We start from the raw sequence: 26705 nt of genomic DNA, 5'->3' as shown, positions 1-26705 counted from the left end.
GTAGTAGGTGCTCAGTGAGTGCCTATTTATCAAAGCTCACTCTTTTTTCACGATAAATCTGTCTGCAATTTGCAATGTAAATTCTAGTTACTCTAATTCTACCTTCTGGTTTGGAAACACAAATGCTGATGCTTATTCCTCTTTCTCGTGAGAGTTCTTCAAATATCAAAAGCAACACACTCTATCTTGGAGGTATATATGAATCACTTGTGAGTCTTGCTAAACTGTAGATTCTGATCAGTAGATCTAGGTTAAGCCTCTGAGATTCTACATCTCTGACAAGCTCCTGGATGTTCCTGGTGCGGCTGATTTCTCCTTTCATGGCTAACCAGCATAAACTGTTTTAGTTAATACTTATAAGCCTATTTTCAAGTCTTCTTATCCTGCCCTTCTCAGTTGACCTAAGAAGACATAGAGAAGTACTGTAGACAAAAATGGGTTATTTCTTTCCAAAGTTAATGCACTTTATCAAGTGAATTTATTAAACTAAGTCTAATGAAAACATCCTAGTCATATTTTCACTGAAGTTTCATTTAAAAATATATATCTGAAAAAACTTTCCAGGCACAATTCATATGACAAGGCATAGGACTCGATGTGATAATAAGTAGGCCCATGATTTGAATGGCATAAATTAGCATTCTCAATTATACTTACAAATGAGTCATTTGTCATTCCAGGCTGGGAAACACAGATGTATGTAATACAGTACACACACCAATACACTAATAGAAAAACATTATTATAAAGTGGAAGTAACAGGCTATTTTAAATTTTCAAGAAAAGAGCCAATATACTATGTTAATGCACCTAGAAATCACAAATGTATAAAATAATTGAGTGATTAATATGTTCCAGACATTGCTCTAAACCCTTTGTTTGACTTTTTCTCTTAATACCTACAACCTCCATTGAGGTAAATACTATTCAGATAAGTGACTAGACCCATTTTACAGGTTGGGAACTTTAGGCACAGAAAGCTTAAAGAATCTGCGTGAAGGTACACAGATCTATGTTACCAAAATTGTATAATCCGCCTAGGTGGTCTGATTCCAGAGTGTAACATAGAATTACTCATTCCACGGCCTCTCAGGCGTCTCCAGGCACATAAGAAGCATGATTTACTGTGCCCTAAATTTCCCAAAATAAGCATACTAGTATTCCTCTAAGTTACCACTTGAGCAGAGTAGAAACATACATCTTAAAAGAAGGAAGTGACATCTTATTCAAATTATTTGTAGGTACCCATTTATCAACACATTATATAACTATGTATTTACTTGGAGTTATTTAGCCTCAGGTAACCTAAATCCAACCTTGACATGATAAAAAAAATTAGCAATGAGTTCAATGTAAAAAAAATTAGCATTGAGTTCAACGTAAAAAAAAATAGCATTGAGTTCAATGTAAAATAAAACACCTGAAAATATTAGTATAATTGACAACAAATCTTGTTTCATGGATACTTTAAACATTAGAAGAATAATTACATATATCCTATTTTATCTCATAGATGAAAAATACACTATACTGTGAAGAACTATATATACTGTTATTTTACAGCCTGTAAGAAATCTTATGAGATTATAACATTTTCCTTTATCTCATAATATATGCCAATAATATATTTAATATTATCAACAGCATCTTGTTTTTATATTCCAAATTTTAGAAAAATATTAAACACATAACCATATTTGTTAGAACAGTTCTATTTATGTACAATAGAGTCTCAGAAATTGTCCCAAGAAACCTCATGACCTTTGAAAATGAGAATCTCACCATACAAATGTGTATTTAGAAAGGTGATCAAAATTCACTAGTAGAGGCATTACAGTATATGCAAAAGGATCTGGAATATCCACTCAACTTATTAAAATTCATGAGACTTTAAAAATATTATCCAGCCTAAGAGGAGTATAAACAGAAAAATCTATTTCACAGAAATAAGGAGCTTATTCTGAAATCGCCTTGGAAATTGTTTTTTTTCTATACAAGTCCTGAAGATTTTTACCCCATTTATATCAAAGATAATTTTAGAAAGTGTTTGATGCAGATTATTCTGATGTGTTTTATTTCTCAATAAGCTATCTATAAAATTATTATGAATATGTCTGCCTGATCCTTTACCCAAGTAACTGATGGCAGCAAGAATGCAGATGTTTACATAAAGAAGCAAGGGTAATACTCGTCTATTGGGGAAAAGAAACACATTCATGTCCTAAGTGAAGTAGAAGTTATTATCCGATGGAAGATGTAGGGGCAGGCGACAGGATGGTTGTCATCCTGACTTTCGCATGCAGACAAAATTCTAGATATTTTGAAAGAATCTAAGTACACCATTGAACTGTAACAGAATGGCATTTATGTTTTATATTTATACTGGGAACAGATTTTTAAGTGATTTGGAAAATTAGTGCAACCACTATAACAAATGGCTGAAAAGAAAGGACAGAACAATCCATTCATTTCAATGAATCCCCTTAAATGGCTCACTGGACACAAGGCCATCATGATGGTAACATATAATTTGTTACAAGCACTGCAATGGCACCTGGCACAGAGCTAGGTCTACCAGTCATGCCTCACTGACCCAGCCTGCACTGCACTATCTAAACATGCATTTACCATTTGTTAATCGAAAATTATGACAGAGATTTGCACACATTCTACCTCCAACTTTAAGTAACATTTCCTTAATCTAAAATATTGTCAGATATTTTCAATCATGAATAAAAGTAAAAAGAGGTAAAGTGAATCTGAAAAACATAGAGCGTGACTAAAAATTCTGAAAATTGTCATTACTGACTATTGTCACTGAAAAAACATACTAAACTAGATTTGGAGAATGCTTCTAAAAGTGGGAATTGATGACACACATTTCTAATCTTTATAGCTTGAAAAATTTCTTTACTTACATAATCTCACTTAAATATCTCAATAGGAATTATATCTACTTCTCAGATTAGGATTTTAGGAACAGAGAAATAAAGTCAGATCCCCAAAGTTATAAAACAAACAAATGAAACAAGATACATGAATTCAGACCTTTTGACTTCATATCTTGGCTTTCACTTGCCTGATGGCTAATTACAGGCTAACCCAAAACGATGTTTTTGAGAACTTTTATTTTATAAATACTGGTTGATGGAATATGTAATTAAAAAGAAAGTAGGGAATATGTGGTCCAGCTTATGCCTTGATATTCAGAACATCCAAATGTTTCATAAATAAAACTGCCAACTATTGTATTTGTCTTCTAGATTTTTGAAATGTTTTAAATTTATTGAAACAATTATGTGTATGTATTTGTACATGGGAAAAGCATATATGTGACAAAGAGATCTAGGTTTTGAAAATAAGTAATCTATTCAATATTTCTGAGAATATGAACTTATTTATCCCTATATTCTTGATAAGTATCTAACCATATAATTTAAATATGATAAAATAGCTGTGTTCTGTAGAATTCTCCATTTAATAGATGCAGTGGTAACAAATTTCAGTCTAACATCTACTTAAAATTAACAAAATGGATCAAAACTGTTTTTAAAAATAACTGAGAATATACAAGCATGTTTTCATGATTAGGAAGTGTTTTTTAAAGAAAAACAAAAACTGCGCTCATATGACTGGTAAATTTGTAGTATGTTACTATCCTACAAAATAACAGTGGTGTGTAAAGAAGGCATCCACTGCTTTTACTCCAGTTTCCTATTTTGGCTCTGAATATCTGCATTCAAAATCCAGTAATTGAATTTCCCAAGCAAAACAGGCCTCTTAGCAAAAGCCTGCTGGAATTCTTATTTAATATAATGTTTAATGGACTTCTGATACAAAATGCTTATACAGAATACTTCCTCTCTCTCTCTCTAACAGATTATACTTAGGAAACTTGAAAACATCTCAAGATAATCATGCAAATTAGAGTTGGTGGAGTATGTAGATGTAATGATTTTTTGGGCAATTTTATTTACCTTTTACATTGGAAAAGAGGTTCTAAATAGAAGGAAATTATATTGTAAAATATAAAGAATTCTATTATGCTCAGTATCATCAAAGAGGAATGGAAGGTTTGACTAGTTAAGCCCATTTAGAAACTCAGATCTTTGAATATTAAATATTCAGATAAACCATTCTTTAGGAATCTTTTCAGGAGCCATTCTCACTCCCTAATGCAAGATTCATGACTCTAAAACCTTGTGAAACTGTCATAATTCGCTTATATATGACTTGTTCTTTGCTTATTTTAATATATTATCCAATAGTGATAAAATAACTCGGAATGTCCATATGAACATTTAATAAGAATACTATAAAAAATTACTTATGTTGTCCATTTCCCCAACAATCAGAAAAAACATAACCATGGACATTTGTTTAAAATTATATTCATGTGATTCAATATACATTATCTTCTATATTTCTCAGGTAAACAATCATTATAAAATGGATAGTAAAAACAATTTCAAAAATACATAAATTTTTACATCTTATAAGGTGTTTTCCATCAAAAAGCCATCCAATCTTCTCTATATCAGAATTCTCTTCAAGTCCAGTATACATAATGTTAAGCAGTAGTGGATTAAAAAACTCTAGTATTTAATACCATTTTAATAAACTCAATCCCCAAGAGTACTTTTTTTGAAATTTGTAAATGCTAAATTTTAATCACTTAATGAATGATAAGACGTAGCCCTAAAATATTCAAGAATTTTTAGAAGTCAACGAACTTTATCTGTTTTAGAATACGTCAAAGGATTGGACTCTTTTTTTTTTTTTGTATTAGTAAGGATTAAAACATTTCTGTCACAGATTATTAAATAATGTAATCATTATGTGGCAGGCTTATTGGTACTTAAATATATTTTGCAATATTTAGATTGTGTCTCTGATATGGTTTGGGTCTGTGTCCCCACCAAAATCTCATGTCAAATTGTAATCCCCAGTGTTGGAAGAGGGGCCTGATAGTAGGTGATTGGATCACGGGGGTGGACTTCCCCCTTGTTGATCTCCTGACAGTGAGTGAATTCCCAGGAGATCTGGTTGTTTAAAAGTGTGGGACAGGCCGGGCGTGGTGGCTCGTGCCTGTAATCCCAGCACTTTGGGAGGCCGAGGCAGGCAGATCACAAGGTCAGGAGATGGAGACCATCCTGGCTAACTCGGTGCAACCCCGTCTCTACTAAAAATACAAAAAATTAGCTGGGCGTGGTGGCGGGCGCCTGTGGTCCCAGCTACTTGGGAGGCTGAGGCAGGAGAATGGCGTGAACCCGGGAGGCGGAGCTTGCAGTGAGCCGAGATTGCGTCACTGCACTCCAGCCTGGGCGACAGAGTGAGACTCCGTCTCAGAAAAAATAAAAAAGTGTGTGACACCCCCGTCTCTTTCTTCCTCCTGCTCCCGGCATGTAAGACATGCCTGCCTCCCCTTTGCCTTCTGCCATGATAGTAAGTTTCTTGAGGCCTCCAAAGCCATGCTTCCTATACAGCCTGTGGAAACGTGAGTCAATCAAAACTCTTTTCTTCGTAAATTACCCAGTCTCAGGTATTTCTTACAGCAGTGCAAGAACAGACTAACATAGTCTCCAACTTGTTTTGATTTTTAAAATTTTATAATTAGCTCACTACTAATAATCACTCATCACGTAGCATACTGATTTTTAATAAGAAACACAATATTTGAAAGGAAGAAACAAAGTGAACACCAGAAAGGGAGAAGACAATAGAAATCCACCTTTATCACCTTAAGATGGAGAGCCTTATAAGTAGACCCAGCATATCTTCATAATTTGTGATATTTTCACTACATGACATCCTTGTCTCCCCGACTCAACCATTATTATTCTATGTAATATCAAGAGTCCAAGGCCAGGTGCAGTGGCTCACGCCTGGAATCCCAGCACTTTGAGAGGCCAAGGCAAGTAGATCACCTGAGGTCAGGAATTCAAGAGCAGACTGACCAACCTGGTGAAACCCTGTCTCTACTAAAAATACAAAAAAAATTAGCCAGGCATGGTGGTGGATGCCTGTAATCCCAGCTACTCGGGAGGCTGAGGCAGGAGAATGGCTTGAATCCAGGAGGCGGAGGTTGCAGTGAGCCAAGATCGCACCACTGCACTCCAGCCTGGGCAACAAGAACAAAATTCCGTCTCAAAAAAAAAAAAAAAAAAAAAAAAAAAAAGACTCCAAGACAAGCTGAGCAATTTTATCCTCCTTAGCCTTTTTTCCTTATGTCTCTGCATTTAGCCGTCCTTAACTGTTCAGTATTTGACAGGTACATTAAAGTTCAAGTATTTTAGCAGCTATCTTTATTACTATCTTGGCACATTATGAGAGGAGAGGAGATTTGAACATTCTTAATTTTGAGATGAAGACTTTACAAATACAAAAATGTGAACAGTATTTCTGTTCTGATATAGAGAACAGTATTTCAGAGTCTGACTTGTAACCCCTCAAGTAATTTTACCAACATGCTAATTTGATCTTAGTTTAGAAATCACAGAAAGTAAACCCCTCAAGCAATTTTACCAACATGCTCATTTGATCTTAGTTTAGAAACCACAGAAAGTTAGAAAATAATGAGTGCTCTGGGTGTTAGAAGAGTCTGTGATCCAAGCCTTCACTGTTTACTCTCAGTTGTTTGGTCTGCTGTTTGGTTGGTTGGCCACTTGATTTCTCCCTCCCCTTCCCCCCACCCAACCCCCTTACTCCTCCATCTTCCCCTCTCTCTCTCTGCCAAATTTTAAGGGCAACCCTTTCAAATTTTCTGTTCTCCTCTTCATTTTCAGCACATACTTCCTCTATCCCCTTCTTAACTGTAGACTGAAAACCAATCTAAACTATGTATTCGGTGTTCACTGTACATTAGAAGCACCATTGGAGCTTTAAAATCCCAAAGCCCAGGCTGCACCTTAGACCAACTAAATTCAAGTCTCTGGGGTTGGGACACAAGGGTCTATATGTTTTAAAGTTCTCTAGCTAATTCTACTGTGTACTCAGGCTTGATAAGCACTTTTCTATAAATTATGCCTGAGGATTTGAATTATCTCAATTGCGAGATGAAGACATTTTAGAAAGAGGCATTTTTCCCACTACTTGCTTTCTGTAACTTATACATCCTAATACACAAATATTCTTTCCATATAATTATGACTTGAAAGGAGTTATTTCTAAAGTTCTACTTAAGTAGACACATTTTTTATTATCAGGACATTATATCCTTATTTCACATACTGCTGTAGAAATGAACATCCACTTTAGCTAGAAATTATAAACTCTTGTTACTTAGAAAAAATAATTGGGGACTTTTAAAATACGAAGTCTACAAGAGTGATTCATGATAAAGTTAAAAATACCCAGCACTCTAACTAATACTGTGGAGGACATGATTTGAAAAGTGAGCCCTTTCCTCTTCCTTCTTTTCCCCCTTCCTCTTTCATCCTCTCCCTTTCCTCCTCCTGGTCTTCTTTTTCTTCTTCTTCTGGTTTAATATTGATGACAGCACTTGATTTTGGTCATGCCTGCTTTTTAAAATAATTAAACCAAAGTAGAACACTTAAATTTTACTGTTAAATAATTTATTCAAATTATTATGTGGTGAATATTTGATTGCATATATACAACTTTTTAAGTTAATAGAGACGTTTTAAGAACAAATGGGTTAAGCTTTATTCTCTTCTTTCATAATAAAGGGATAAAGTGAACATAGATCTGTAATAAGTGTTTAAGACACTATTATAAAAGGGACAAGTTCTTTTCTTAACATCTATCACTGCTCTTACTTCTCTAAATTATATTCTTCATAATTTCAGTATTTTCCTTCAATTGAAGATCGCTGTCTTCAGAAAAGTTATCAGTATCATTAATCACTATTTCAACTTACGTGATTCTGGTCTTATTGATCCGGGTTTGCCTTTCATCTACGTGCTTTAAAACTTCCTCAGGTGATTCAAATTCATAGTCCAGATCTAGAATCATTGCTTTAACCATTGGATAGAAATTACAGCCTGAAGAAACTTTCTTCCATCAACAATGATGAATAAATAGTTTCCCAATGATTTGAATACATAAATATTGATAACTATATATGCTTAGTAAATCCTGTACCATTTTCTAATATTTCCAATCCAATTCTGTGTCTTTGCTTTCCTGCCAATGACTTACCCAGATATTCCCATCTTGATGATAGGGTTTCCAATTTCTCCCTGTGTCGCTGTAGAGCATCCGGTATTGGGTCACCCAATCTGAGCTGCTATACCTTCCTTGGGTTGCAATGGCACTGATCTGCTTCCGATTGCCAAAGTCAACCTGAAGCCATTGATAATGGTCGCTGTCTGATGGAGACCATCCCCCAGCACCTGAAGATGGGCAGAGGTAAGATGGGAAAATGAATATTTAAATTTGAACTTGTACAACTGACAATGGAATATTCTACATATCTTAATTGGCCTTGGCAGTGCTCTATTTCACAGATACATTATGAAATATCCTTTATAGATGCCATTGGGACTTCAACTAATATTCTTCCAGCTGGTAACATTGATTCTTTAACCTCTTTATGGTGTAATTATGTGCTCATTTTCTCCTGAGCAAATGTCTTCATAATTTCTCAATTAGATCTTATTAGTACATGTCAAAGTCTAATTGGCTGAGGGTTGACCAATTTACCATAAACTCTTCAGCTAAAATCATGAGAAAAATATATGTAACTATCCAATTTTTTCTGTCATGTAAACTTTATCATTTAATAAATTATAAATTAAAAACAAGCAATTATACACAATTCTAAAATATATTTTTCTTGTGAAGTAAAGTAGAAAAATATTTGCAATTCTTAAAATGAACCTAATCTTACATTAATTTCCTGTACCACTGAGAGGTACAGGGAAGTATATAGGAAATTAGGCAGAATGTTTATTTAACACTTAGAAGATATACAGTCAATACCTCTTGTAAGTCATATTTCTAGAAAAATTAGATACTAAACAAAGTTAAATCTCTTTTGGCAAAACATAAGAATTGCTTAGCAAATAGTAAGAATGTAAAAACATTTGTTAGAAAAATGGCACTCATATAGATCAATATTCTTAATTTACAGTAATATTTAAAATAACTAGGGTTGTACACAAAATAAGTTACAGAAAATATGGCATAATGTTAGTGCTAAGAGGCACTATAATTTTTACAGTGAGTTCAGCTACTAAAGAGAATAAATGATACAAAAATATTCAATAGATTATCCAATGTACAGTATATCAAAACGTGTGTACTATTTTTTAAATAAGGAATTTAAAGGCTGGCAAAATAATTTATTCTATGAGGACGTTCATAATAATCATTTCATAAATCATCACAGATATTCAAATAATAATGGTTACATGGCCTATTTTTGCTTAAAACTATGATAGAATAGCTTTTTTTAAAATTACAAAACTAAAAAATATATAAAATAACTGTTTGACTGGGCTCAGTGGCTCACGCCTGTAATCCCAGCATTTTGGGAGACCAAGGCAGGTGGATCACCTGAGGTCAGTAGTTGGAGATCAGCCTGGCCAACATGCTGAAACCCCATTTCCTCTAAAAATACAAAAATTAGCCAGGCGTGGTGGCAGGTGCCTGTAATCCCAGCTACTAGGAAGGCTGAGGCAGGAGAATTGCTTGAACCTGGGAGGCAGAGGTTGCAGTGAGCCAGGATCTTGCCATTGCACTCCAGTTTGAGTGACAGAGTGGGACTCCATCTCAAAAAATAAAATAAAATAAAATAAAATATTAAAAAATCACTGTTTTAGGGACTGGGCAATGGGCAGTGCAGAACGTGATCCATAAAATAAGATAAACAAATAAGGTGAGCCCTGCCAACTTCCTGGCTTTCTGCTAGCTTCACTTTCTGGATCATGGCATATGGAAGATGATCCCAAACAGAGTTCAGCAGTGCAGTAGCATCACTGAAACGGAAACATATTACAATTCAAAGCTACTAAAGAAGCTGGAATTAACAGGACAGAGTCCCAGAGAGGGCACAGCTGTGTAAAGTGCTTTAGAAATCTACAAGGGAGTCATGAATGTGTCTCTGCAATCTGGAATCAGAAGAAACACCATGCTGTGTACTTTCAGATCAAGACTGCACAAGACCAGGTAAAGGGAGTTCTGAAGTCAACAATAACCAGAGGTTGCACAGAGCTGGGAAAAATTTGATTTCAGACTAGACAAAATTGAGAGACCCTGTTGAATCCCTCCAGGCATTCAGTAGACATCCCATAAAAGTCATGCATTATATGTAGGGATATTTTAGTCCTAATATGAGGGCTAGTCTGGACACACCTGAGCAAAGGTTACTGAAAAAGATAAATCTGACCAAAAATTAATTTTTTGATGGAACAAAACTTGACACTCCATTAAGGAAAGTCATAAACATTTAGAAACTGAACAAAATTGCATCCATAATGTCAAGTATATCAACTGAAAAATATACTAGACATTTGGACAAGCAGGAAAATATGTCTTAGAACCAGAGAGAAAAAAATCAATGGAAATGTACCCCCAAAATAACAGAAATGATGAAATTAGCAGACCAGGACTTTAAAAACAGTAATTATTAATTCTATTATCTAAAATAAAACATATAAACATTTTTAAAAAATGCAAAATGTTGAAGGAGAAAAGCAACAAACGAGAACAAAATGGAAATTTTAGGAGTAAAAATTACATCTGAAATAGAAAATTTAATGGATGGGCTTAACAGCAGATGAGACACAGAAGAAAACATCATTGTACTAGAATGTAGGGCCATATAAGGCATCTAAATTAAGCTCAGAGAGGAAAAACAAGGCTTAAAAAATAAACAGTTATTCCAGTAAGTTGTGAGACATTGATAACTGCCCTAACAATCATGCAAGTGGAGTACTAAAAGCAGAGATGACAGAGATTGGGTCAGAATAAAATATGTTTGAAGAAATAATGGTTGAAATATATAAACTCAGATATGTGAGAAGTTTATTGAATTCCAGGCAGGAGAGATACAAGGGAAAATACAATAAGGCATATTATAATTATTTGCTGAAAGACGATGCTAAAGAGAAAATCTTAAAGGTATTCAGAGGGTTACAACTTCTCAGCAGAAATAATGCAAGCCAAATGACAATGAAACAACCTATCAGACATGATGAAAAGGAAAGATAAAAAAAAGCTGGCAACCTGAAATTCTATGTCCAGCAAAAATATATTTTAAATATAAAAATAACGTAATATTCAAGACAAAAGCTGGGAGAATTCATCACTTATATGTGTATACTATAAAAATATAAGTTTTTCACCTTAAGGGAAGTTTACCATTTTGAAACTCATACTTACATGATGAAATGAGTGCTTAAAATGCTAAACATGTTAAGTACATATAAAATATTTGTTCATGTTTTTAAATTTCATTAAAAGATAATTTAGTGCTTACAAACAGTAATGATGAATAACAGGGTTTATAATAAATGTGGAAGTCAGATATGCAACTACAATAGTACAAAGGATAGGAGTCTGGACAGGAAATATGTTATGCTGTGGTCTTACTTTACATATGAAGTGGTATTACTTGAAAATAGCAAACCCTAGATCAAGGGTCAGCAAACATTTTCTGTAAAAGGTTAAATACTATATATTTTTGGCTTTGTAGACCATACTACCTCTGTTAAAACTGCCAAATTCTATTATAGTATGAAGAGCAGTACATACACAAAAGAGTATGGCCATGTTATAATGAAGTGTTATTAACAAAAGCTTGTAGCTGGACAGAGGGTTGAAGTTTGTCGATCCCTGCCCAAGATTAATCTCTAAAAAAAAAAAAAAATACAAATTTAAAATCTGTACCTTTCACTATATCGAAATCATATCTCACAAAACGTTTGGAAAAATTTAAGTATCTAGTGTATGTGTTTGCATAGGTTATATGGGTGCTATCTATGGAATATATGTGCAAACGATGTAACTACTTCTCAGTTTCTATTATCATATAATTCACACTTTTACAAGAATATTTTTTCTATGATACAATACTTAGCTGTAATTCCTCTTCAGGAATTTCCTGGGTTAAAAAGAGGCACATGTAGATGGTATACCTTCATGGGGTTGTGCAAATGCAACGACTGGTCAACCTGGGGCTATAAAAAGCCAGTACCCTGCCCCAACCTGTAGAAACTCTGAGGTGTCTTCACAGTCTCAGAGCTCCCTGCAGGGATTGGTCAAAGACTTCATTGAAACTGCATTTCACCTAAACTCCTCCCTGTAACTAATTTCTGTTTCATTCCTTTCTCTTCCACAGGTTTTCATCCCCAAAACACTCCTAATTAACTTCCTAGATGCTATTTTTCATCTCAGGATGTGTATCCTGGAGATTCTAGTCTGCAGTACCTCTTGGGACCACTTCCTGATAATCTTTTCACTAACAATGAGTTACTTATACCTGCTTTGTAGTGTGTTTTTTATATGTTATTTTTTTCCTATTGTAGTGTTAATATATAATATTCCTTATTGTCATATATCATTCATCTTCCTATTTTACCTAGAATTCCATAAAATTTTGAAAGAGCTGTAGGTTAATTTTGGGGACAACAATATACTCAGTTATTGTGGGGTAACAAATATATTTTCTTACCTGTTAGATATACAGTTCGAAACCTTGAAGAAATTTTATAGCCAATTTCATACAGAGTTCTATGTATTACCAAAAGCAACAGGGTGATTCAGTGAACTCAAGTCAATGAGCAATTAATACAATGAGGTAACAGGTGAGAAAATGTCTGATTGATTGGTGAAACTTAGACTATTTCCTCTGTTTTGCTAATGAATGCTCCAGAATAAATTTTCTTAAGTTACTTATTGTTTGCTGCATTCCAGTCTTTCAGCAAGCAAGCAATTAACATACAGCTGCTTAATCCCATTTATCTCATTACTTTTAGCAAAATAGAATTTATTGTTAACTTTAAGGAAAGCAAAAATCTAAAATCAGAAGAAATATAAGTCAAAATGTATTTCTTAGCAGAAATATATGTGGAGAGAATACTGTAGTGATTAACCTCAATGGGAGGGCAAAAGTCAGTCTTTCATGAGGAACATGGTGGAAAGATCGATGAAAAGTTCCCTTTTTCTCTTTGGTCTATCAAGCAACGCAATTTGGGGAAGTTTATTACTTTGTTTACTTGGCTTGTGAAATGTGTAACCTCTATTGATCCGAGGATTAATAATGATACCTCTTTCATCACAACCACCTCTGGAATGTGGTATATAAGAGGGTAAAAAGGTTCCCAATGTATTGTAGCAGCTCAAAGAAAGTGGTTGGACGTCAAAGAGGAGTTAGAAGAGGTGGAGATGCTGAACAGTCATAAACTCTTAGTTCCTAAGAAGAACACTTGCCTAGAGATAATAGTGCCTAAAACATCTAGCAAATAACTAGTGTATTGTTGAAGTAACTTGAAAGATGTATACTTGTTATGGAACTCTTGCTAGTCTCGAAACAATAAGAATGCTGTTTCTTCATTCCCCTTCTCTCTCTTCTTCTGTGCTCTCTCTTCCCTTTCCCACCCCTCCCATCCTCCATCTGTCTTTCCTTCCTCACTCTTCTCTTTATTCTCACACATACACAGATATTCCTCCCCCTGTGTATTTGCGTGTGTGTAGTATATGGTGTGTGCACACGTATGCTGTAAAGATATACAGTGTTTGTATTCTACGTGTCCATTCTATGTGGGCGCCTAGAGTGATCCATTACAATAGAGAATCTGAATAATTGAAGAAACTAGTACTCTGGACTAATATGAGTTATTTTTGCTTTGTAATTTGTAATTCAGTAAGTCAGACAAAAGAGGAATTTAGTGAGTGGTTTAGAGAGGCCATGGAGTTTCTGTTGTAGTGATAAATGGCTCCTGAAGAAACGCGGCACTCAAGTTGGTGGTTTTAACACCACCAGAGACTATATGCCTGGATTCTAATTTAGCAAAAATACAAGGTGAAAAAAAATTCAATTAGGGTTAGAACTACCTTTAATAACTGGCTGAGCAATATGTATCAGCTGAAAAAAATAAATTGAAAAGGAGACTCCAGGCAAAATTGAATTATGAGTTCAGGCTTTGAGACCCCCTTCTGCTTCAAATACACTGTATTTTTAGATAAGATAGATAAGAAGACAATTGAAAAGACATAGCCAGGATCAAAAAATAAGATAAACATCTCTATGCACAAGAAATGCAACAAACATGCAAAGCAATGAGTGGGGCTGAAGCCGAGGCCAGACAGAGTCCGGATCTGGGGACATACAAAGTCATCTGGGCATTTGACTACTACGGAATATTGGTAATGTAAGTTCCCTGTGTGTATCAGCTACAGAAAGCTTGCTTCAAGGTTGCAAACCAAGACTGGCCCTCGGCTAACCTGGTTGTGAAAAGAGACTGAAGAAAGCTGATTACTCACTTAAACATATGGATTATATGAGGCTGTATGCCCAAAGAGGTTAGCAAATAGGCATATCTGAGCTGAGTAAAGGCATTCACTGGCTTGGTGACTAGACACATGATTCCCTAAAAACACTGCCAGGCACAGGCATCGGGCGAGTAATGTAAGGTACACTTTCAGACTGGACATTCTGGGACTTGAGTAGAGAAAGTCCCAAAATGATAAAGCACAAAAAACAGGGGAGATGAGAGGAGATAGGAAGAGAGAAGAAAGAGGAAGAGAGAAGAAAGAGAAAGAGAGACCAGAAAGAGAGAGACTGGCTGTCAAGAAAAACATGCAAATGAAAATTTCAAATGACAGGAATGAAATCCAATGCCACGAAGTCAACAAAGTCAAAAGTTCAACACCAATTAGCTCCATAAGTAATAGCAATTGAGGGCTAGTGGAGATAAATAGGCCTTATCCTCTCAAAAATATAAAATAGGTAATGCTATTCATTAAAAATAGCAGTAATTATCAGTTACAACAGGGAAAAATAGAACATTTATAGATGGATACTAAAAGGAACTATGAAGTAGTTTTAGAAATGCAAAATTTGGTTGATAGGAAAATAAACTCATCTGAGGAAAAGCTACCAATTATATATAATCTAAGAAATAATTAGTGAGCTAGGCTGGGCATGGTAGCTCACACCTGTAATCCCAGCAGTTTGGGAGGCCGAGGCGGGTGGATCACGTGAGGTCAAGAGTTCGAGATCAGCCTAACATGGTGAAACCCCATCTCTACTAAAAAAATATACAAAAATTTGCCAGACGTGGTGGCAGGTGCCTGTAATCCCAGCTAGTAGGGAGGCTGAGGCAGGAGAATCGCTTGAACCCAGGAGGCAGAGGTTGCAGTGAGCTGAGATTGCACCACTGTACTCCAGCCTGAAAAGAAATAATTAGTGAGCTAAAAGGTAATATTTCCATGTTGACATATATATATATATACACACACACATATACATATTTATAAATTATACAGTGTATATATTCATATAAATTTATAATATATAAAATATAATATATAATAAATATATTGAAGTTAATATTAATATATTAGATTAAATATCTAAACATAGTATAATGTATATTGATATATATTAATATGTACATATATAAAATTTACCACTATATATAAATTATACTTTATATAAATATATATGTTAATGTATATCAATTATACATCAGTAAACCTGTTAAAATTTGCAGTAGTTAAAAGATATCGGGGATAAATTGGAAGTTTCTAGGGTAAGTCTAAGAGAAGTTTTAGACTAAGACCAATGCATAGAATATAAACATTTGAAAAACTAATTTTTATTCAAAACTAAAAAAGACATGACACCATGAATTTTAAGACCTTCTGAACATTGAAAATAATATGTAACATGAGTTTAAGCCTATAATGGAGAATTATCTAATTGATACAAAAACAGTAACAGGCATCTTAAGAAGTGCTAAAATGAACTCGTTAATGAGCTCAGATTTTATTTGCAGTGGGGGATAAACATCTGCAAGGAGGTCATGTGATCTATGAGAAGTGGATAAACAGGCTTCAACCAAGTGCAGATATTTGTTGATTAGAGTAGCCAGGGAAGAGGGCTATATCCATTAATCAACATCTGTTATAAACTAGAGTAGGAAAATTGGCAGTGGCCCAATCATTCCTAAAATATCGATAAATTAATACTTATATAAATAAGGTTCAAACAAAAGAGCTTGAAAGCTATTTTTTAAGCAAAACAGAAGAAAGAAGATATAATACTATCAGATATTATTTAATGACAGGAAAATAGTACTGTTTGTCACCCATTTCTACCAACAAAGACAACAGTTTCAAATAATTCTAGAAGTAGCAAAACTACTGAGTATAGACAAATACCTCCTCAGACAAGCTAAGACATAATAAGACAGACAAAGTGGCTTTAACTTTTTTTTTTTTTTTTTTTTTTGGCGTCTTGCTCTGTCACCAGGCTGGAGTGCAGTGGCGAGATCCTGGCTCACTGCAACCTCCGCCTCCTGGGTTCAAGCGATTCTCCTTGCCTCAGCCTCCCAAGTAGCTGGGATTACAGGCACACGCCACCATGCCCAGTTAATTTTTGTATTTTTAGTAAAGACACGGTTTCACCATGTTGACTAGGCTGGTCTCGATCTCTCGACCTCATGATCCGCCCACCTCGGCTTACCAAAGTGCAGGGATTACAGGCTGAGCCACCACGCCCGGCCTGTTCCTTTAACTTTTTGAAGCATTCAAATTCAGATTATAACCCCAAGGACTGGCATTATCCATAAATGTAATCTTAGCTTTCTTGAATATTTATTAAAGGAGCTGCCAAAAAAAGAAAGATAGTCAAAAACTAAAAACCATAAATTTTAACAACAATGAAGTTGGTACATCTGGGAAATATAACAAGAGAGATCCTCTTTAAAGTCTAGCATGTGAGTTGTAAATATTTAGGAAAAAGATGAATGGGGTCTGGTGATAGAGGAGGCAATAGTGGTAGGTTATAAGGATTTCCTTTTATAAAATTGAGTACTTGTTTAATAGAACAGCGTAAATTCCATAGATGTATCTTCAATTTTAATTATTGCAAAGCGTTTGACAAAATATCTGGCAAATGTAAACTAGTAAAATGTGGGCTGGGAGATAACAGTTTTAGGTAAATTAAAAAATGGCTAGTTATCGTGCCCCAAATACGTTGATTAATGGTGATGTCAGCTTGAAGAGCGCTCTCTAATGATGTTCCACAGGCTTTCATCCTGTATACTGTCATTTTTAATATTTTTATTCTCTAAGGCATGAAAGACATGCTTATGAAATTTGTCAATTATATAAACCTGGAAAAGAAACCTAATAGGATAACAAACTGAATAATGATGTAAATGTTTTTGACTGGCTGGAAACCTGAACCTATACCAGTACAGTTTGTTTTAACATCAACAATAAACAAAGCTACTCATTCTGAAGAAACGCATTATCAACTTCATGATTAAAGGTATCTAATGCTTAGAAAGAATTATGTAACCTTACTTTACTTTATGAATAATATACAGGGTTAAAATTATAACATCTAAGTAGAATATTATATTTACAATGTATTATTAGATATGTTTTTCATGCATTTTTATAAAGTCTTTACATATATATATAAATGAACAAATTACAAACATATAAATAGCTAGTATCAAGAATTATCACAAAATGAACATAACAGTATAACAGCCACCCAGATCTATAAAGAAATCATTGCCAGCAATCCACAAGCTCTTCTTGCTTCCTTTTTCAAAAATCACCGTATTTTTCCCCCACAATAAATTGTTCTAGAAGTGATTCTGCCCCACACCGTACTCAAATATCAAGGTCAAAACGTGTAGATCAAATTGTAAAAGTTTCTGGAAGAGAACATACAGCATCTTTTTGTGGTTGGGAAAGATTTTTTAAACAGGACTCAAAATGTACTAGCTAAACAGGAAAATATAAATTCGATTATAGTAAAATTAGACATCGATTATCAAAAGGCATGAATCACAGAGTTAAACGGCTAACTATAGATTGGGAGAAGATATTTCTAAACCTATAACAAAAATATTCATTTTTGTTAATGTATAAACAAGCCCCACAAATCAATAAGAAACAATCAGTAAACCTAATAAAAAATGGGTAAAAGACTTTTAACAGGCAGTCCACAAAAGAAAAATTATAAGCTATAAAACATAGGACAAGGTATTCAATCTTATGAGATCAATCTTTTAAGAAAGATAATTTTAAAACTAAGGGTTTTCAAAAAGAATAACCAGAATGACGTGGAAACTCAATCTCGTAACATTGCCCTGAAGAGACTAAAGACGGTTAAGCTTTATAACAGAAAGTTAAAGAGTAAATTAAATTCCATCTTCTACTCTTCAAAAGAATAAACACGTAAGGTTTTCCAGTGATGCAACAATAACATCACACATTCTAAAAGTATACGTGCTTTTATGTCTGCAGATTATTCAGCTCTAACTCATATTTTTAAAATTAATATTTTGCTTCAATTAAGTAAAAAAAAAATACTTTTTGACTTAACATTGTCAGTTGCATTTGTCTGTTCATAGCCTAATCATTTTACTACAAGTTCTTTCCATTCTGGAATTTAACCAAATAATAATACTGAATATTGAGCTGATTTTAACATATTTGAAACACTTTGCTGAGAAAAAAAAAAAGTTTCCTTATACAATATGTTTGTTCCTTCAATGGTTCTGCACACCACACTAACAAAAGTTAGTGGAACTTTTTTTTTTTACAGTGCTGATAATATCCAGACATAAATGGCATTATGAAAATCATTAACCTTCTGGCAATTAGGCAAACAAAAGAAAATCTGTCTAGCTGAGGCTTCTGTTTATGTATTTCTTCACAGGAAAAGCAGAGTGTCAGTTGTGAGAAACAGACTTACAGCAAGTCGTTTAGTTTCATATATTTAAAAAATATATAAATTATTTTCAGGGAATTTCACAACAATTATATTTTAAGATCTTTGATTTAAGGTTGTTAATTTGTTTTTAAAATGTCAAATATTACCCTAAGATTATAAGAGACAAGAAAAATGAAAGCCAGACCCAAAAGCTAAACAGTTGCTTAAAACTACATAAAGCCTAGATAGTAGTGAAACTAATGTGAATGCAAATCCAAATTTGATTAAGTTCTTGCTCCACACAGAAGCCACAGTGATATACACAGAGGCTAGCCTGAGCCAGAGTGTAAAAACAAACATACTCTTATTTTACATTATTTTACACACATTGTTTTACATTAGACATGTATACAAGTTTAATGTAAAATAGTGACAATTAGGTCTGATTAGAACATCTTGAACACTTACATGACCTGTAATTTTAAAGCTCACTTACTAAACAGTGTAAATGATGTATAATCTTATTTTTTTAATGTCCTGAAAATACTGTGGCCAAGAGAAAATATACTTTTGTGTGTTATCTCAGGTAGTAGTATTTTTCTTTTCCTAAATTAAACTTTTTCTAAAAGGAACATGCGGGTAGTCAGATGTCAATGTAATATTTTTAAAGCATTAGGATAACTATTACCAACAATAGAATGGATTCCCATAAAAGTAATGAGCTCTTCACTACTGGAGATATTCAAGTGAAAGCTAGTTATCAGAATTATTTTAGAAGAAAAATTTCCATAATTTGGGAGATTGGACTGCATTCTTTATTTAAAATGTTAAGTTAAAATGCAAGCTATTATGTTACAATCATTAGCAAAACTATCAAGTGGATTTTATTTCTTATTGGCTTATTTTCAGTTTTGCTTCATCTGTTTTATTAATATAGGGGGCATATTATTTACACCATTTATTTACACCATGTTATTTCAGCTAAGTAACACTTGACTGCATATAATTTTTATTGTTAATGAGTCTGGTCATTTCCTTATTTACTATAAATACCTCTCCTGGTTCATTCATTCAGCAAATATTTGTAGAGCACGTCTACATGCCATCTACTCAGGGTTTCTTTTAGAATATTTTATAAGCAAATTTTATGATTTTTTATACTTGACAATCCAATTTATTCATTTAGAGAATGTACAAAAAATCTTTAAAGATTTTATCATATGGAAAACCAGATATGTCATGTATTTTATTCACAGAAATGAAGTCTTATGTGTGAAAAATAAAGGCAATAAAAATAATATAATCCAGTCAAAGTCATTGAAGTCATCTTCCTCTTTGCAACTATTTGGAAGCTGCTGTGTAGTTCTCCCCTGTAAAGAAGACTGAGGAGCTTCATGTTGTATGTATTCCCTACTATCTCTTTGTTCACTGCATTTCTAATTGAAATCAAGATTGAAGCCTTCATCAGTTGAAGGCAAATATCAATGTTGCAAAGAAAGGAAAAGTTATGTCAATTTTCTGGGTGCAAATCTACTGCTTTACTTTGTATTTTTTCATCCCTGGCATGCATTCTTAGTAAAGTCTGCAGAATTTTGGAAATAGCATAGTTAATTAGGCATAATTTCTTGGCTTCCCTAGCTAAGTGCCCATTCACTGGCATTGTCCAGAAAATGTCATCATTCTCAAGATGTTATTCTCTCCGATATAAAAAAAAAAAAAGTAAAAACATTCTTGTCCACGCAGCTCACAAGGAATATTACTCGGTGAAGATGCAGAAAGTAAGTGTATAGACTACAAAATGCTTCAAAGCTCAAACATACAATAGTGATATAGGTTACCAAATTGCCCCTCTATTAGAGGGAAGATTAAAGGATGGATATCAATAAGAAAATCAGTTAAATCATGGAATTTGTAGCAAACCCTGAACAAGTACTAAGTAAACTCTTAGGATTGCCCATTGTTTTTAAGTCAAGAAATTATTTGTATTCATTATTTAATAACCACTGCCTAGCATGGTTCTCTGGACATAATAGGCACTCAATAAATATCTACAAAATGAATATAAGAATTAATAAAGTAAAAAATGAATATATTAATTAATTATATCCTGGAAATAATATCCCTGAAACAAGAGGGAAAATTCTTGGGTCCAGCTGCATACATATAAGAACGACAGAGATTATGTAAGTAAAATTGAATTGTAATGGAAAAAAATCTCATTAATCATGTTAGTGGTTCTCATTGTATCTCCAGTAGAGCAGAATTAGACTTTTCCAGAGCAGTTACTGTATTTATTCTAGATTTTATTCTTGGCTTCATTTATTTCATGCAGATATTCTTACTCAAGTCTCTCTCTCTCTCTCTCTCTATATATATATATATATATACATATATTCACTCATTCTTAAAAATTATTTGATTGTTTACATAAATAAAATCCTCATAAAATTAAGTCATTAACAATTATCTTGGAGAAATCCTTGGATTGTATTAAAACTCTAGCACTCAGAGTGGACCACACTAGGAAAGGAGTGTGGAATTCTGCTTAGAATTCTGTCTCAGTAAGTTTTACTGGGCTCCAGTTATCACTCATGCATTAGCACATCCCCTCCTGTGAACATTATCACAATCACTTCTCCACACATCAGGGGGCAATCAGCTTATGTGGGTCAGCAGAGTGAGTGGACAGGGTATTCTGATGAGCTGGGAATGAGAATGGACTTGCTTAGTTCCCCATGAGAGGTGGGGAATCTTGGCACAGGCCTGCTTCAAAGGGACCCGGGAAGCTGGCTGACAGGATCCACAATTCAAAGTAGAAATATTAAGAATTTAAATGGAACTGTTTACAGCAGGATATTCCTTTAACTCGCATAGTGGCTTTTAGCTAAGTGGGTAACAATAAGCGAATTTAAAAATAGATTCTCAAATCCTAGTCTCTATCCAGCATTTTGTGCAAAAAAAAAGCTTTAGTTATTTATTACTGTTTCATTCACTTAAGAAAGAAAAGGGTCAGAGGTACATTTACAAAATGAAAATCTTCTAACTAGTAACTAAATATAGTTTATTGTTTATTAACCAAATAATTAGGGATGCAAATAACATCTCCATGCCATCTGCCTCAGGGACTCTTACTGAAGCTTCATTATTTTCTGGGGCAGAGGCTCAGCTCTAAAAGACATCACTGGAAAAAAATGCAGAATAGCAAAAAAGAAATGTACTTATTATCTGTGCATTAACAAAATCTATTATTAAACAGGTGATAATGTCAATGGTATACACAAATAGATGCAAAACAATGTGTACAAATTTGTCTGCCGTGTGTGCAGTGATATATTTAATTTATATATGCAAATTTTTGATATACAATGTTGCATTCAATGATGGAAAATTGCCAGTGATCTGTGCAACAATATAAGGAAAATGTACCATCTATACAATGATTTTCAAGCTAGGTCGACCACACATGAAAGGACAAAAAGATGAGGTCATGTTCAAGTAAAATCTCATGACAACTGAGACAGATATTGCTCTGACTTGCAGTAAGTGGAAAATTGCTTTGTATCTCCACTTTTCATATTTGTACACTTGGTCTCAGACTATGATATAGTAATTTCATATACTTGAAAACATAGGTTATAAAGACTTTATCTGCTTTAGTTCATTTTTGAGGAAGAAATACAAAGGAATTGTTCTCAAGATCAATATGGTTAAATATAGTAAACAAATTCTTTAAGATCTAACTCAAATGCCTTTTATGAGTGCTCTGATCTTCCCCAGGACTCATGCATAGTGAGTGATTCCCTTCTCTTTGGCTGGCACTTGCTACACACATTACTTATTCCAATCCTAACTCTAGTTCCTGGATGGCAAGCATTATGCAGTTCTCAAGTTCATTCTTACAATCCCTCTGATTCCTATGAAGGTGAATGGCACACATAGCCAGCTACTTCAATGACTAACTACTGTAACTATTGTATCTGTTTTGATAAAGAGGGGAGATTTTTGGCATATGTATACTTGGCAACATGAAACAATTTCACCAAAAGCATTGTGGGTGTGTTTTGATATTAACTTAAAATGTGTAAAGCAGTCCCACTTCACAAGGCTCTGAATGAGAAACATTAACAACATTAGGATAAGTACACACACACACACAGCACACACACACACACAGGACAGATAAGCCTTGTAAATATAGTTGCTTTCACTGCAATCTTCTGAAAGTGTTACATTCATATACACAGAGATATCAATTCTTCTTGTAAAGAATTTCTTTAATAGGCTTTTTTCCCCCATAGAGCAAGCTGAAACTGGTTGACATAGCAATGGGCTAAAATGACAATGTAGAGAAAATAATTGAAAATCAAATAAAAAAAAAAACACGTCCAAAATTCTTTGTACACCTTAATAAGGACAACAGCTTCTACTATCCTAAAAGTTTTCCCACATCTTTATGACCACCACATCACTAATTTTAATTCCCGAAAATAGAATTGCATTTCCTGTCTGACCTTTAAGTAACATATTATAACAAAAAGCATACTGGACTAGAATCAAACCTAGTTATAAGATACGTTTGTCATATGAAAAAAAGCTCATGATTGCTGGTCATTAGAGAAATGAAAATCAAAACCACAGTGAGATCCCATCTCACACCAGTTAGAATGGCAATCATTAAAAAGTAAGGAAACAACAGATACTGAAGGGGATGTGGAGAAATAGGAATGTTTTCACACTGTTGGTAGGAGTGTAAATTAGTTCAACCATTGTGGAAGACAGTGTGGCGATTCCTCAAGGATGCAGAACCAGAAATACCATTTGACCCAACAATCCCATTACTAGGTATAAACCCAAAGGATTATAAATCATTCTACTGTAAAGACACATGCACACATATGTTTGTTACAACACTATTTATGATAGCAAAGACTTGGATCCAACCCAAATGCCCATCAATGATAGACTGAATAAAGAAAATGTGTCACATATACATTTTTGGAATACTATGCAGCCATAAAAAAGAATGAGTTCATGTCCTTTGCAGGGACATGGATAAAGCCAGAAACCATCACTCTCAGCAAACTAACACAGGAACAGAAAACCAAACACCACATGTTCTCACTCATAAGTGGGAGCTGAACAATGAGAACAAATGGACACAGGAAGGGGAACATCACACACCAGGGCCTGTCAGGGGATGGAGGGCTGGGGGAGGGAGAGCATTAGGAGAAATACCTAATGCATGTGGGGCTTAAAACCTAGATGATATATTAATTGGTGCAGCAAATCACCATGGCACATGTACTTATGTAATAAACCTGCATGTTCTGCACATGTATCCCAGAACTTAAGGTAAAATTTAAAAAAATATATGTCTGTGTGACATTATAGAATACGGGGTCCAAGTTATAAATCTCAACATTTTGATTCAGCCATAAAAAAATGGGAAGAAAACATGTCATAGTTTTTGAAATTATTATTAGAAACCTAATTAGAAGATATAATACTGACTCAACTATTTAAATATACTGAAGAATGAGTATACTCATATTTAAATATACTGAAGAATGAGTATACTCATATTTAAATATACTGAAGAATGAGTATACTCATATTTAAATATACTGAAGAATGCGTATACTCATATTTAAATATACTGAAGAATGCGTATACTCATATTTAAATATACTGAAGAATGAGTATATTTCCATGGAAATACGCTGAAGAATGAGTATATTTCCATGGAAATACGCTGAAGAATGAGTATATTTCCATGGAAATACGCTGAAGAATGAGTATATTTCCATGGAAATACGCTGAAGAATGAGTATATTTCCATGTAAATATGCTGAAGAATGAGTATATTTATATTTAAATATGCTGAAGAATGAGTATATTTATATTTAAATATTCTTAAGTATATATATTTAAGTATATACTTAAGAATATTTAAATATAAATATGCTTAAGAATAAGTGTATTTATATTTAAATATTTATTAGTATTTTGATAAGTAATGTTTTCACTCTTTCGTTAACCATCTAATTCACAAAAGGTCTCATTAGAAAATACTTAATACTCAGACACTGTAGGAACAAAACAACGAGCATTATTAAAAACAGGGGAAGGTGGGACAAATGTCTGAGTTTTTTTTTTTTTAATTTTTGTATTATTATTACACTTTAAGTTTTAGGGTACATGTGCACAATGTGCAGGTTTGTTACATATGTATACATGTGCCATGTTGGTGTGCTGCACCCATTAACTCGTCATTTACCATTAGGTATATCTCCTAATGCTATCCCTCTCCCCTGCCCCCACGCCACAACAGGCCCCAGAGTGTGATGTTCCCCTTCCTGTGTCCATGTGCTCTCATTGTTCAATTCCCACACATGAGTGAGAACATGTGGTGTTTGGTTTTTTGTCCTTGCGATAGTTTGCTGAGGATGATGGCTTCCAGTTTCATCCATGTCCCTACAAAGGACATGAACTCATCATTTTTCATGGCTGCATAGTATTCCATGGTGTATATGTGCCACATTTTCTTAATCCAGTCTATTGTTGTTGGACATTTGGGTTGGTTCCAAGTCTTTGCTACTGTGAATAGTGCCGCAATAAACATATGTGTGCTTGTGTCTTGATAGCAGCATGATTTATAATCCTTTGGGTATCTACCCAGTAATGGAATGGCTGGGTCAAATGGTATTTCTAGTTCTAGATCCCTGAGGAATCGCCACACTGACTTCCACAATGGTTGAACTAGTTTACAGTCCCACCAACAGTGTAAAAGTGTTCCTATTTCTCCACATCCTCTCCAGCACCTGTTTTTTCCTGACTTTTTAATGATTGCCATTCTAACTGGTGTGAGATGGTATCTCATTGTGGTTTTGATTTGCATTTCTCTGATGGCCAGTGATGATGAGCATTTTTTCATGTGTTTTTTGGCTGCCTAAATGTCTTCTTTTGAAAAGTGTCGGTTCACATCCTTCGCCCACTTTTTGATGGGGATATTTGCTTTTTTCTTGTAAATTTGTTTGAGTTCATTGTAGATTCTGGATATTAGCCCTTTGTCAGATGAGTAGGTTGCGAAAATTTTCTCCCATTTTGTAGGTTGCCTGTTCACTCTGATGGTAGTTTCTTTTGCTGTGCAGAAGCTCCAACATTCAACATTCTTAAAGAAAAGAATTTTCAACCCAGAATTTCATATCCAGCCAAACTAAGCTTCATAGGTGAAGGAGAAATAAAATACTTTACAGACAAGCAAATGCTGAGAGATTTTGTCACCACCAGGCCTGCCCTAAAAGAGCTCCTGAAGGAAGCACTAAGCATAGAAAGGAACAACTGGTACCAGCCACTGCAAAAACATGCCAAAATATAAAGACGATCAAGGCTAGGAAGAAACTGCATCAACCAACGAGCAAAATAACCAGCTAACATCATAATGACAGGACCAAATTCACACATAACAATATTAACTTTAAATGTAAATGGACTAAATGCTCCAATTAAAAGACACAGACTGGAAAATTGGATAAAGAGTCAAGACCCATCAGTGTGCTGTATTCAGGAAACCCATCTCACGTGCAGACACACACATAGGCTCAAAATAAAGGGACGGAGGAAGATCTACCAAGCAAATGGAAAACAAAAAAAGGCAGGGGTTGCAATCCTAGTCTCTGATAAAACAGACTTTAAACCAACAAAGATCAAAAGAGACAAAGAAGGCCATTACATAATGGTGAACTGATTAATTCAACAAGAAGAGCTAACTATCCTAAATATATATGCACCCAATACAGGAGCACCCAGATTCATAAAGCAAGTCCTAAGAGACCTACAA

The 26705-nt window shown here is 34.2% G+C and overlaps 1 protein-coding gene across 1 annotated transcript in view; it reads right to left on the bottom strand.

The window, feature by feature from the left end:
- Positions 1-26705, bottom strand: part of CNTNAP2 (contactin associated protein 2) — a 2292243-nt gene that overhangs the window by 1560268 nt on the left and 705270 nt on the right. Inside the window, exon 3 of the mRNA XM_019031540.4 lies at positions 8161-8354. Within this exon, the coding sequence (XP_018887085.3) occupies positions 8161-8354 (194 nt within the window). The remainder of the gene's footprint in view (positions 1-8160; positions 8355-26705) is intronic.

This window comes from Gorilla gorilla, chromosome 6, assembly GCF_029281585.2.
Source record: "Gorilla gorilla gorilla isolate KB3781 chromosome 6, NHGRI_mGorGor1-v2.1_pri, whole genome shotgun sequence".
Lineage (NCBI taxonomy): Eukaryota > Metazoa > Chordata > Mammalia > Primates > Hominidae > Gorilla > Gorilla gorilla.
The sequence above is the reverse complement of the archived record's forward strand: the minus strand, read 5'-3'. Positions and strand labels throughout refer to the sequence as shown.